A 13,345-nucleotide genomic window follows, 5' to 3' on the forward strand; every position below is an offset into this window, starting at 1 on the left:
AGTTGCAGACAGGCACAATGATAAGATGCTTACACATTAGCTTTCAGCCAAAGCCTTCATCAGGAAAAGAAACACACACATTTATTCAAACAAGCAAGCACACCTCACGCACACATAACTGCCATTCCAGTAGCTCAGACTGGGATGTGTTCCAGTCCGAGCTGCTATAGACTGTGGTCATGTGAGTGTGAGATGTTCTTGCTTGTATGAATAAATGTGCTTGCTCAAGTGAATGACTGTGTGTGTGTGTGTGTGTGTGTGTGTGTGTGTGTGTGTGTGTGTGTGTGTGTGTTGTGTGTTTGTTTGTTTGTTTGTTTCCTTTTCTGACAAAGGCTTTGGCTGAAGCTTATGTGTAAGTGTATTTTCATTGTGCCTGTCTGCACCTTTAGGTGTGGCCTTTATGGTAAACAGCACTCTTATCTTTTTCTTATATTGTTGGTATTCCACCTGGAGTTCCTGTTGTTGACAAAAACGTTTTTATGAACTGTACACCTGCTGCAATAAAGTGTAGTTATGTAATCTAAACACAGCCACCACATGTAAATTTACATTACAAAAGTACACTGAAAGATTTAATCACAGCATATAAGCCTCTGTACTTTCATGACTACATGAGGAACAATGAAGTGTCCCTCAAAGTCACACCTTTTCCATACATGCTACTCTATCTTATTCTGTTAACTCACTGATGCCTTTTATCTAGTTACATACTTTGACATATGAGCTCTCTACTTACAACCGACACTTGGAAAGCAGGACTGTTTGCGTCACTCATTTTGTGATCTCACAAAGTAACCTAGTTCCATAGTTTAATTACTGGTGTGAATGAATGATATACAGAATTGAAGAGAAAAAGGGTAACTCTTCATAAAAAATGGAACCCCTGCTTATGAGCACAAAAGTGAAAAAAAAGTTTTGAATCATAGCTGCTTTTCATTGCATACACTTCCAAGAAATTAGGAAAGTTAATTTGCAGGTCACATGCATGATCTGTTGTGTAGAAGTCTTCATATTTTTAAAATTTACACAAAATTTCTCTGTGTTATTTAATTGAAGACTGAAGAAGGAAAAGAAGAAGAAGAAGAAAAAGGAAATTAGCTGTAGAATGGCAGTGCATTCTTCAGTGCATGGGTGAACTGTTAAATTTTACATAGTAAATTGGTACATGCTGGTCATTTGTAAAGAAAAATGGGGGAAAGGGGGTGGGTTATGAAGTGAGAAAATTTACTCATGGCTGTACATACATTCACAGATGTACAAACTGTGGGAAGAGGCACCGCAGAATAAGTGTTGACCGGCCATGTTATGCAGCTCGTTTATGTGCACAGTGCAAGATACATCATGCAGCCAGGGAGGTAAGATTTAATCTGCATTCACTGACCTAAATTAATGTTCTTAGGAGTATTCATTAAAATGAGTGTTGACCATTTCCCAATGTTATCTCTCACCACCAGTACTGTTCCCCTATATTTATTATACTGTACTTAGAAGGTATGACAATACAGAGGAGAGGGGTGGCAAAAAGTCAAGAAACGAAAAGCAGGCACAAAGAGGAACTCTTCCCAACAGTAGCATTTGTTCTACTGAGTACTGTTAATGCTGCCATAACTGTGCTGTTGCTCTTAAAAGTTGTAAAAACTCTTGAAATTTAGTAAAACAATGTCATTTTGTTTCAAAATCACCTGATCTCAAAATTGCTTTTCTCAAAGAGCAAGACTCATCCTTGATGGTGGGTACTGTTAAAGTAATCTGTTAGGATTTCTTATTAATTTTCATATTTCACCCCAAGAAATAAATGTCTAAATAATAGAGGAAGCATTTACTGCCCAGCATAAAATTTCACCTTATGTTACAGACTAAATTTTCCGTATGCATTTGGTTGTATTTCTTTCTACATTTATGGTCATGTAAAGTTTGGTGGAAAGTCAATTATTTGAGATACATTGTGAACCAAATTACGCCAGTATCAGATACAAACCTTCAGAGAAACAGTGTAAACATGCTTGCTTTATACTGTGAAGAAAAAATGCAGCACATGGAGGTCAGCATTCGATTCCTCATCCAAATCCAGGACAAAAGTTAATCTAGCAAAATCAGATTGGATGCATTTTGAAAACAGACGTCTGAAAATGAGGAGCTGGTACCATTGTCATACCATGCAGTGTGTTGGAGTCTACAGAGGAACACGTCATCCCACACTACCATACCAGCCATCATAGTCACTGGGTAGCCTGCTGGGACATCAAACCCACTTCCGCCACATGGGGCAATGGTTCAAATCTTCATTGGGTTCCTTTTTTTTTTATTTTTTAGACTCCCGTCCCTTGTTCTTGTTGTTCATAAGCAGAACATCATTTTGTCATTTGACAGTAGATCCATTAACCTTCATGCAAGTGTCTACTAACGCCATAGTACACTACCATAACTGGTTCTGTCAAGTTCATGTAGGGTCACTTCCCAAAGGAGTACACAAACAATGAATATGTCGATATGCGCTTGTGGTCGGGTACATCCAATAACCGAACTGCTGCTCATGCATATGCTGCATGGTATCCTCAAAAGTGTTTTTCATTGCCTGGAGCAAGGCCTTCGAGAAACCAATAAACTTTGTCCGCAAGAAATGGACTGAAGTTCGCCAAGGACTAGACATACTCCTCAAATGGAAGACCTGATTCTTGAAACCGCTCATCAATCACCTCGGTGAAGTACCCGGGATATTGCAAGGCCGTGCCTTCAGCACACAACCCACATGTCACTCATGAATACGAAGTTGCCATAATCGAATTTTTTTTTAAATCACATTTCTCTTAAACCAGTTGGTGGGACTAGGTTTTGCTAGATACATTTTTGTCTTGAATTGGGATGAGGAATCACATGCCAACAACCACATGCAGCACTTTCTTCTTCACCTTGTTTATGAGAAATTTATAGCTATAAAGCGTTTGTAATTTGTCGTATAGGTTGCAATATTTATAAACTTGTTAAGTCAGTAATAATTGATTATTATTATTTATCATATTGTTATCTGTGTATATAAAACAAAATAATATTTTCTGATATATTAACATAACATTACTATTTAAAAACATATAACAATAACAAATCCATTGGAATCCAAACAATGGTTTGTCTAAAGACAGCCCTTCAGTATTGGAAGCAAGCATGAACACAGAACATGAACAAGATGACTATATCTTAGCTATTGAACTTGATTCTTTTTCTTTGCTTTTTTTTCCAGAGCCAGTAAGGTTTTTTTTCTTCTCTAAGTTGTATGATGATGATGTGTCTTCCATTGACAACAGAATTGTACTGGATGTGTTCCTTTCTTTATGATATTCTGCTTCAGTTTTTAAAGAAATAACTGTAATATTTTTGAATCTAAGTCATGACAGATTAAGGTAAATGTTTCACTTGCACTTAACGCATTTATTAAAACATTGGTAGTACCACACAATACAAACATGTTGCCTTTATGGCTGCCTCCAACAGAATGCCTGCTCTTTACTTTCAGAGCCCCTTCCTGCACCTCGTGCCTGTCACATCTGCCAGTGACATAGGGTGCATTCGCTATATGAATACAATATAAAATATCTATTGGCAGACATACGAGGGCTATCCACAAAGTACATTACGTTTTGGAATTAAAAATAAATAAAGTATTGGAATTTTTTTTATTACATGCAGATGAAAGCCACACTTAAATACTACTTTTCTACATAGTTGCCATTTAAATTAAGGCACTTATCGTAGGGATGTACGAGCTTGGAAATTCCTTCGTCGTAAAATTCAGCCACCTGCACCTTCAACCACGTGGTTACCTCTTCTTGAAGCTGTGTGTCGTCATCAAAACGCTGCATAGCTAACCATTTCTTCATTGCTGGGAATAAGTGGAAGTCGCTCGGTGCCAGGTCGGGACTGTCTGGTGGATGAGGAAACAACTCCCACTTAAAACATTCGAGAACTTCACGAGTGGCATTTGCCGTGTGGGCCCAGGCGTTGTCGTGAATCAGCAAGATCTTTGAGCCCAACTTTCCCCTGCACTTGTTTTGTATTGCTCTTCTGAGGTTGTGCAGAGTTTGGCAATACCTTTGAGAGTTTATTGTAGTGCCACTTTCCAGGAAATCCACAAAAATCACACCTTTTCTGTCCCAAAAGAAAGTCGCCATCACCTTCCTTGCTGACATTGTGTGCATGCATTTCTTGGGTTTTTGGGGTGAATTTGTGTGCCCCCACTGCATTGACTGCAATTTTGTCTCGCTGTTCACATGCTTAACCCATGTTTTGTCACCAGTAACGATGCGATTGAGTAATGAGTCGCCATTTTTCTCATAAGCGTCCAAAAACGTTAACGCTGCAGCCATTCGCTGATTTTTGTGAATCTCTGTCAAGATTTTTGGTATCCATCTTGCACAAAACTTGTGGTAACCAAGCTTTTCGGTAATGATTTCGTGCAACAAACTTCGTGAAATTTGTGGAAAACACATAGAGAGTTCCGTTATTGTGAAATTACAGTTTTCACGGACCGCAGCATCGACTTTTTTGACAAGTTCGGCAGGCACTATGCTGGGTCTTCCACTTCGCTCTTTGTCGTGAACGTTAGTTCGGCCATTTTTAAATTTTATGACCCATTGACACACACCACCTTCAGTGATTATGTTGTCCCCATACACTTCACAAAGCTGCCGATAGATTTCTATCAGTGTACAGTTTTTTGTTTATTACAGCACACAGTTCACACTTCGCGGCATTTTCAATTAACGCTGACATTTCAAACTGTCACAGTAACTCAACGGAGTACAGCAGGAACCTGTCAGTAGCACGGCTGCATGCCGACTGAGTGACGGAATGCCATGACACCAAGATGGCGCTAGCCCCGCCCCTAACGGACACAAACGAATACATAATGTACTTTGTGGATAGCCATCGTATGTAACTATTTATTATACAGTGAAGTGTAGAAAAACAAGAATATTTGAAATAATTAGAAAAATTGAAGAAAACTGACAAAACGTGTATTTGAAAGATCCAGGATGGAATATCAATAATATTATAAAAAAGAACAACATTATGAAAAGGATAGTGGCTACTATCAACATAGAGGAGATGCTGAGTTGCAAACAGGCACAACAGACAGACTGTTGGAAAGTGAGCTTTTGGCCAACAAGCCCTTTGTTGAAAAAATACACACACACACACACACACACACACACACACACACACACACACACAGAGAGAGAGAAACGCAACTGTCATACATGTGACCATAGTCTCCGGCAGCTATTGTCTATTTTTGACAAAAGCCTTGTTGTCCAAAAGCTCAGTTTCCAGCAGTCTTTTGTTGTCGCTCAGCATCTCCGCTATAAGGTGAGTAGTAGCTATCCTCTTCATAGTATTGTTACATTCTGTCCTGGGTGTCTAATATTATGAAAAGGATAGTTTGCTATTCACCATATGGAGGAAATGGTGAGTCACAGATATAAGACTGCTATGCATATGAGCTCAAAAGTCCTTCTTAGAGTTGAAAACACTCACACATATATTCAAGCAAGCACAACTCACATACATACACGCATGACTATTGTCTGTGGCCGCTAAGGCCCAACTTTGAGCAGCTGCGCATGATAGGAGAAGCAATCTGTATCGTGAAGGAAGGAGGAGGCTGGGTTGAGTAGGGGGAGGCGTAGTGGGAGGGGGGAGGGGTACATGCAGGCATGTAGTGGAGACAGGGTAGGGCTGCTAGGTACAGAGAGAAAGACACTAGTGGGTGCAGTGGTGGAATAGAAGACTGTGTAGTGCTGGAGTGGGAGCAGGAAAGGGGAAATGTGAGTGAAGGACAGCCAACTGAAGGTTGAGGCCAGGAAGGTTATGGGAATGAATAATATATTGCAGGGATAGTTCGTACCTGTGCAGTTCAGAAAAACTGGTGTTGGTAGGAAGGATCCAGATGGCACAGGCTGTGAATCACTAATTGTAGTGAAGAGCATAGTGTTTGGCGGGATGTTCAGCAACTGGCTGGTCCAGCTGTCTCTTGGCCACAGTTTGTCAGTGGCCATTCATGCAGACAGATAGCTTACTGGTTGTCGTGCCCATGTAGAACAGTTACAGTAGTTGCAGTATACCACTGTTGGTGAGGTGTGAAGGATAGTGGGCAGGATATTCCTCATTTATGGCCATGATGAGAGATAGCTAAAACCCTGTTGTAGAATGTGATTCAGTTCCTCTAGTCTTGTGTGGTACTGAGTCATGAGGGGAGTGCTCCTTTCTGGCCAGACGGTGGGGATGTGGGAAATAGTAGGTGACTGGAGAGACAAGGCACGAGATACATGTTTCTGTACAAGGTTGGGAAGCCGTCTTTTTGGTGTGTCTGTCTACGACTCAACATCTCCTGTAGATGATGAGCAGCAGCCTCTCCTGTTTATAATATTATATAATTTTATTTGGTGCTGAGTGGAAATTTTGCAAGGTGTAACTTGTTAAGAATTACGTCATTTAAGTGCTGTCCATTTTTCTGTGCACATTCAGTAAGACAATTCTGAAGATTTTGCACAGTTCAACACAGTTTATGTACTTCAGTCTGAATCTTGTGCTAGGTAAGGTTTATCAGGTAAATAACACTCTTCAGATGTACCCACAAAAAGTAGTCACAGACTCAGAGGTCTGGACGTAGTGGCAGCCGAGCAATGCCAACTTCTTTTGAAATTATTTACTTCCAAAACAGATACTTTACTGTAATCATAGACAGACAGGCAGTGTGTGAAGTAGCTCTATCCTAATTAAAACAGGTATGCTTAATGCGAAGATTGGGAACAGAATCTTGAAATGAAAATGTCTCTGTCATGTTGACACGACATTGAGAAACCTTTGCGACCCCCTGCACACCTGTCTTCTACATGCTCCCCAAAATTCACAAACCCAACAACCCTGGACGCCCCATTGCAGCGGATTTTCGTCCATCATTAACTAACACCTCCAATCAATTGCCGCAATGTAGCCTCCCATCTCAAAGATACCAGCCCTTTCCTTCCCCAGCTCTCCATCTTCCCCACCCCTTTACCTCCTGGTCCTCTAGTGGTCACTGTTCACACCACTTCCCTTTACACCAACAGTCCTCATGCTCATGGTCTTGCCACAATTGAACACTACCTCTCCCAACGTCCTTCAGACTCTAAATCCATCACCTCATTTCTCATTCACCTAATTAACTTAAGCCTAACATGCAACATACAACATTTGAAGGGAAGGTATACAACCAAATCTACAGCACAGCCATGGTTACCCTCATGGTGCCCTCCTATGGCAACCTGTTCATGGGCCACCTAGAGAAAACCTTCCTAGTTTCCCACAACCCCAAATCTCTGCTCTGGTTCAGGTTCATTGATGATATGTTCACGATCAGGACTCAAGGCCTAGACACCCTATCCTCATTCCTTCACAACCTCAACACCTTCTCTCCCATACACTTCATCTGGTCCCCCCCACCCAACATGCCACCTTACACCCCTGCCAACATTAAACCCACCAACAATGAACAGTATCTACATTTTGACATCCGCCATTCCTACGATATCAAAATATCCCTCCCATACAGCCTTGCTACCCAGGGACAGCATATCTGTAGTGACAAGAACTCGCTTTCCCAGTATACTGAAGGTCTCACTAGGGCCTTCACAGATAGGCACTACCCCTCAGTCCATGTCTGCAATCTGATTTCCCATGCTATTTCCCCACAAATCCCAAATCCTCTCACCACCTCCAAGAGCCAGCTACAAAGGAGTGTGCCCTTCATCAGCCAGTAACACCCAGAATTGGAACAACTGAACCACATCCTTTGTCAGGGCCTTGATTATCTTCATGCACTGAAATGAGGTACATCCTACCCAAGATCCCACCCAACCCCCACAACATCCTAGGACATCCATGTGTCACTTGCACTCCCAAACCCTTTCCACACGGATCGTATACCTGTGGAAGACATGGGTGCAAGACATGTCCAATCCACCCACCCACCGCTTTCTATTCCAGTCCTGTCACAGGCTTTTCTTACCCCATCAAAGACTGGGCCGCCTGTAAAAGGAGCCGTGTTGTGTACCTGTTCTGCTGTAACTATTGCAGAGCTTTTTATATTGGTATGACTACCAACCAGCTGTCCACAAGGCTGAGCCACTCCCTCCAGGGGCAATGAGAGGACACCCCTACATCTCTTCCTCATCATGACTCTCCTCCAATGGAACATTCATGGCCTTCAGTCCCACAAAGAAGATTCATGGTTGCTTTAAGCATCGCAGCATCCCCTTGTACTTTTCCTTCAGGAAACGAAATTGTACCCTCACGACCGATTTGACCTTTCACATTTCTTGCAGGTTCGTTTTGACCCTCCCACTGAGATCGGCATTCCATCTCATGTGGGTGTCATGCTGCTCATATGGGATGACATTTATAGTCAACCCATCTCCCTGAGTACCCATCTTCAAGCTGTTGCTGTTTGCCTTTTCCTTCCCCACCTGGCTTTTACTGTCTGTACCATTTATGTTCCACCATCATTCAATTTCACCGGCACATTGGACAGCTACCTCCCCAATTTTTGCTACTTGTTGACTTTAATGTGCGTCTTCCCTTTTGGGGTTCTACCAGGACCTGTCGGAGAGGTGCCCTCTTGGCTGACCTTAACCAACTTAACCTCTACTGCCTTGATACTGGAGCACCCACTTTCTTTACTGACTCCTCACACACCTATTCCCATTTGGACCTATCCTTCTGCACTGCTCAGCTTGCCCATCATGTTGAGTGGTCCATTCTTTTTTACACATATTCGAGCAACCATTTCCCGTGTGTTTCCCATTTGACTCATATCCCTTCTGCATGCTCACCCAAATGGTAGCTTACAAAGGCTGACTAGTAGCTGTACTCCTCCCTGGCGACCTTCAAAGCACAAGATTTCCCCAGTTGTGATGACCAGGTGGAATATCTCACAAGTGTTATCCTTTCTGCTACAGAACGTTCCATTTCCCACCATGTCGTGTCCCAGTCTTTTGTGGACTGAGGCATGCCGCAACACAATTCGTGCACAGAGATCAGCTCCCATGGTTTAAACATCGTCCTACAATGGCAAACTGCATTCATTATAAACAGATGCGTGCAAAGTGTCATATTGTTCTTCTGGATAGCAAAAAGATAACTGGATTTCATTCACTAGTTCTTTTAACAGTTCTGCCCCTTCCTCTGTTGTGTGGGCCAACCTCCAACGGCTCTCTGGGACCAAGATCCATTCCCCAATTTCCGGCCTGACAGTAGAAGATGATATCATCGTGGCACTATTGCTATCTCCAACATCTTGGGCCACCATTTTGCAGACTTTTTGAGCTCTTCCCACTGTCACCCTGCTTTCATCCATCAGAAACGGGTGGAGGAGGCCTGGGCGATACCCTTCTCTACTCCGAATCATGAGTGCCACAATGCTGCCATTACTATAAGAGAGCTAGATCATGCTCATAATTCATTCCGATCCTCCACGCCAGGGCCAGATGCTGTCCACATTCAGATGTTACAGCACCTTTCTCTTGCAGGCAAGCACTTTCTGCCTAACACGTACAACCGCACCTGGGTGGAGAGCACATTTCCTGGACATTGGCATGAAGCTACCATCATACCCATACCTAAGTCCAGGAAGGACAAAAACCTTCCTTCTAGCTTCCGCCCCATCTCTCTTACCAGCTGCATTTGCAAGGTGGTGGATGTATGATTCATGCCCGGCTGGTATGGTGGCTCAAGTCTCGCAATTTATTGACGAATGCACAGCGTGAATTTCGAGTGTGCGTTCTTCAGCTGTCCACCCATGTCATGTGTGGTCTTCTGCGAAAATCCCAGACTGGCCGTGTTTTTTGATTTGTAGAAGCCTATGACACTTGCTGGAGAACTGGTATCCTCCTTACTCTTTATACATGGGGCTTCCGTGGCCAGCGGCCCTCTTTCCATTAGGAATTTTTAAAATACCAAGTTTTCAATGTGCGTGTGGGTCCTGCCTCGTTGGATACTTTTATCCAGGAAAACGGTGTGCCTCAGGGTTCTGTCCTGAGTGTCATCCTCTTTGCTATAGCAAAGGTTCCTCAATAGTACTTCGTGGGGTGCCAATCGATTTGCCCTCCTCTGTTTGTACTGGTCCCTTGTGTGTTCAAAACTCAACTATGGGTGCTTTGTTTATGCATATGCCCATCCATCCCTCTTACGGCATCTCAACACTGTCCACTATCGGGGCATCCATTTGGCCATTGGTGCCTTTTACACTAGCCCAATTAAGAGTCTCTATGCTGGAGCTGCTGAACTACCACTGTCCTACTGCCATGACTTTCTCCACAGCAGGTATGCATGCCGTTTGCCTGCCCTGTTACCTCCTGGAGTCCGCTTTGGGCACTTGCTATGGCAGCTTAACTTCGCACTAACTGCCACTTTCGCGGTGGGTGTGAATCCTTCACCACCTTGGCTTCATGTAGTGGCCCATGTTATCCATGGCCTTCATTCAATTCCCAAGGACACTACTCCAGCTTCGCTCTATCACCTTCAGTTTCACAGTCTTCGCGTGGAACCTTTCAATAGTACCTTTGTGTACACTGATGGCTCTGGGACGGACGGTGGGGTTGGCTGTGCATTTGTCATTGGCACCTGTTTCTTTTTATGTCAGTTTCCTGCACACTGCTCAGCATTTACAGCTGAGCTCTTTGCCCTGTACCAAGCGAGGTGGCGCAGTGGTAGCACACACTGGACTCGCATTCGGGAGGACGACGGTACAATCCCGCATCTGGCCATCCTGATTTAGGTTTTCTGTAATTTCCCTAAATCGCTCCAGGCTAATGCTGGGATGGTTCCTTTGAAAGGGCACGGCCAACTTCCTTCCCCATCCTCCCCTAATCCGATGAGAATGATTACCTCGCTGTTTGGCCTCTTCCCCCTAAACAATCCAATCCAATCTTTGCCCTGTATCGGGCCACGGAGTACATCCGGAGACATGGCCTTTTCAATTGTGTCCTCTGCTCAGACTCACTAACCACCCTTCAAAGTCTATGTGCGCTGTACTCCGCCCATCCCTTAGTGCAATGGGTCCAGGACAACTGTCACTTGCTCACTCTTGGTGGAGCCAGTGTGATGTTTTTGTGGGTTCCTGGTCATGTCGGTCTGCCAGGAAACGAGGCTGCTGTCACTGCTGTCAAGGCTTCAGTCCTCGTACCTCAGCCTGCCAGTTCCTATATTCCCTCCAACGATGTCTGTGTTGCCATCTGTCAGGAAGTGGTGTCCCTTTGGCATCACCAATGGTTCTCCCTTCATGGGAATAAGCTCCGGCTTATTAAGCCTCTCCCAGCGGCTCGGATGACCTCCTCTGGGCCCTCCCACTGTGTGGAGGTAATTTTAACTTGGCTGCATATTGGGCACTGGCTTTTTAGCCATCGTCATTTGGTAAGTGGCGCTACCCTACCACTTTGTATACATTGCGGCCAAGTTTTAACTGTCCGCCATTTCTTGACGGAATGCCTATTTTTTAACCGTTTGCATTCCCGCTTGGATTTGCCTTCTGAGTTATCAGCTTTTTTTAGCAAACAATGCATGGGCTGTCGACCATGTTTTACTTTTTATCCACCAAAGCAATATGGCAAAGGCGATTTAATTTTTAGTTTTGGACCTCAGTTCCTGTTTGGTGTTTCTTTTATGCCTTTCTCCACATGCCTGTGTTTAGCTGTCTTCTCTTATGCCAGTTGGAGCTGACATATAGTTGTTTTTTTAACTCTTCTCTGTCTTTGTGTTGTATAGTTTTCACTTGGGTCTGTATGACCCCAGCTGTTTTTTGCACCCTAAAGCAAAGCAAAACCAAAACCAACAAGGCTGAGCAGTCACTGCCAAACTATGGATGAAAGCAAAGTAGACAGCCCTGTGGCACAATATACTGCAGAACATAAATGCTTGATTTCAGCGACTGCCTCACATCCCAGACCATCTGGATCCCCCCCTCCACCACCAATTTTTTGAACTGCGCAGACTGAAGTTATCCTCAAGGGACCCTCATACATTCAATAATATTATAAAACTGTAAAAATATTGACCATCTGAGGGCACGTATTGACATATTGTCAATATTAAATGTATTGATGAGGAATATTGATGGAAATCAAAATATTCTCAGTATTGTCAATACATACTGGATTTGTAAGAAAGCTCAAATATTGACAGTTTGACACTATTCTACATTCAGATGTTGACAGAGCTTCAGGAATCAGCCACGTGGTGTTATTGGGCTGTGTTTATTTATTTGTTTTTAATTCGCCATAGTGTATATCATGTCACAGATTCGATTATTAAGGAGCCTTTTAACACAGAAATATTTTAGTAGGCCTTTGCAAGGGTAATTATTGTATATGCCACTTTAGGGTGGTTGACGGAGGATTCTCTATGACGTTGCTTACTTCATTAATTTGAACATATAGTATAGATTGTGTGTTACATAGCAGTTTTGCAAAATGCTCCCATTTCAAGAAATACATCATATATATGTAATGACTAGTAAGAGGTATGGAAAATACAAGCCAGTTTCACCAAAATATCACAGTGCTAGCATAAAAAAGATTTACTTTAATTGTTTGAACTTGTCAATGCCAGGCAGATATAATTGTTTCACAGGTTTCCATATAATTTTACTAATTGTGCTTGCTGATATTAGAGAACTAAATTTTGAACATTGGAATGACCTGTCTGTTGCCAGACATCTGAAAAGTTACTCCTAATTTCTTGCCGAATGTGATTACATCTCTCATTAATATATTTTGCTTCTCCTTTATATCTAGTATTGACACTAATAACTTGTCATATGATGCAGAACTCACTGGAAAATAATTTATGAAATCTTTTGGATCCATGATTCTGATTTCAGTTGGTAAATTATTAGTAAATTAACATGTGACCAGTTGCTGCTTTTTTCAACCAGTCTTGGATCCATTTCCGTTTCTCATTGTTTTCTGTTGCTTGCAGGCTGTAGCTAATATAATTGCTATGCAAGCTTTCTTTTTGGATGTTCAATGTCTTAACCATGTAAAAACGCGTTGTCAGCTCACAATTTTTGTCAGTGTTACTGATAGTGTGAGGTCGGTACAGTATATCGAAGGTTTGTCAAACTAATATTGTCAGTAAATCGTCCCAGCCTTACCCTACGGTAACCTGCTGCCCGCAAACACTCCACCAAACAGTTTCTGCCCCCTTGTCCTTCACCTCCTCCCCTCTCGTGTTCCCACATCCTCTTTGTGTGCCACCCACTGTCCATCCTTTCCCCTTCCCTGCTCCCCTCCTTTTGCACTCTTCTCCTTTTCCT

At 42.8% G+C, this 13,345-nt stretch overlaps 1 protein-coding gene across 2 annotated transcripts in view; it reads left to right on the top strand.

The window, feature by feature from the left end:
- LOC126356870 (uncharacterized) overlaps window positions 1-13,345 on the top strand; it is a 161,632-nt gene that overhangs the window by 104,084 nt on the left and 44,203 nt on the right. For both annotated transcript variants that reach the window (XM_050007403.1, XM_050007404.1), the window contains exon 8: window positions 1,253-1,355. In XM_050007403.1, the coding sequence (XP_049863360.1) occupies window positions 1,253-1,355 (103 nt within the window). The remainder of the gene's footprint in view (window positions 1-1,252; window positions 1,356-13,345) is intronic.

The sequence above is a fragment of the Schistocerca gregaria genome, chromosome 1 (genome assembly GCF_023897955.1).
Source record: "Schistocerca gregaria isolate iqSchGreg1 chromosome 1, iqSchGreg1.2, whole genome shotgun sequence".
NCBI classification, from domain to species: Eukaryota; Metazoa; Arthropoda; class Insecta; order Orthoptera; family Acrididae; genus Schistocerca; species Schistocerca gregaria.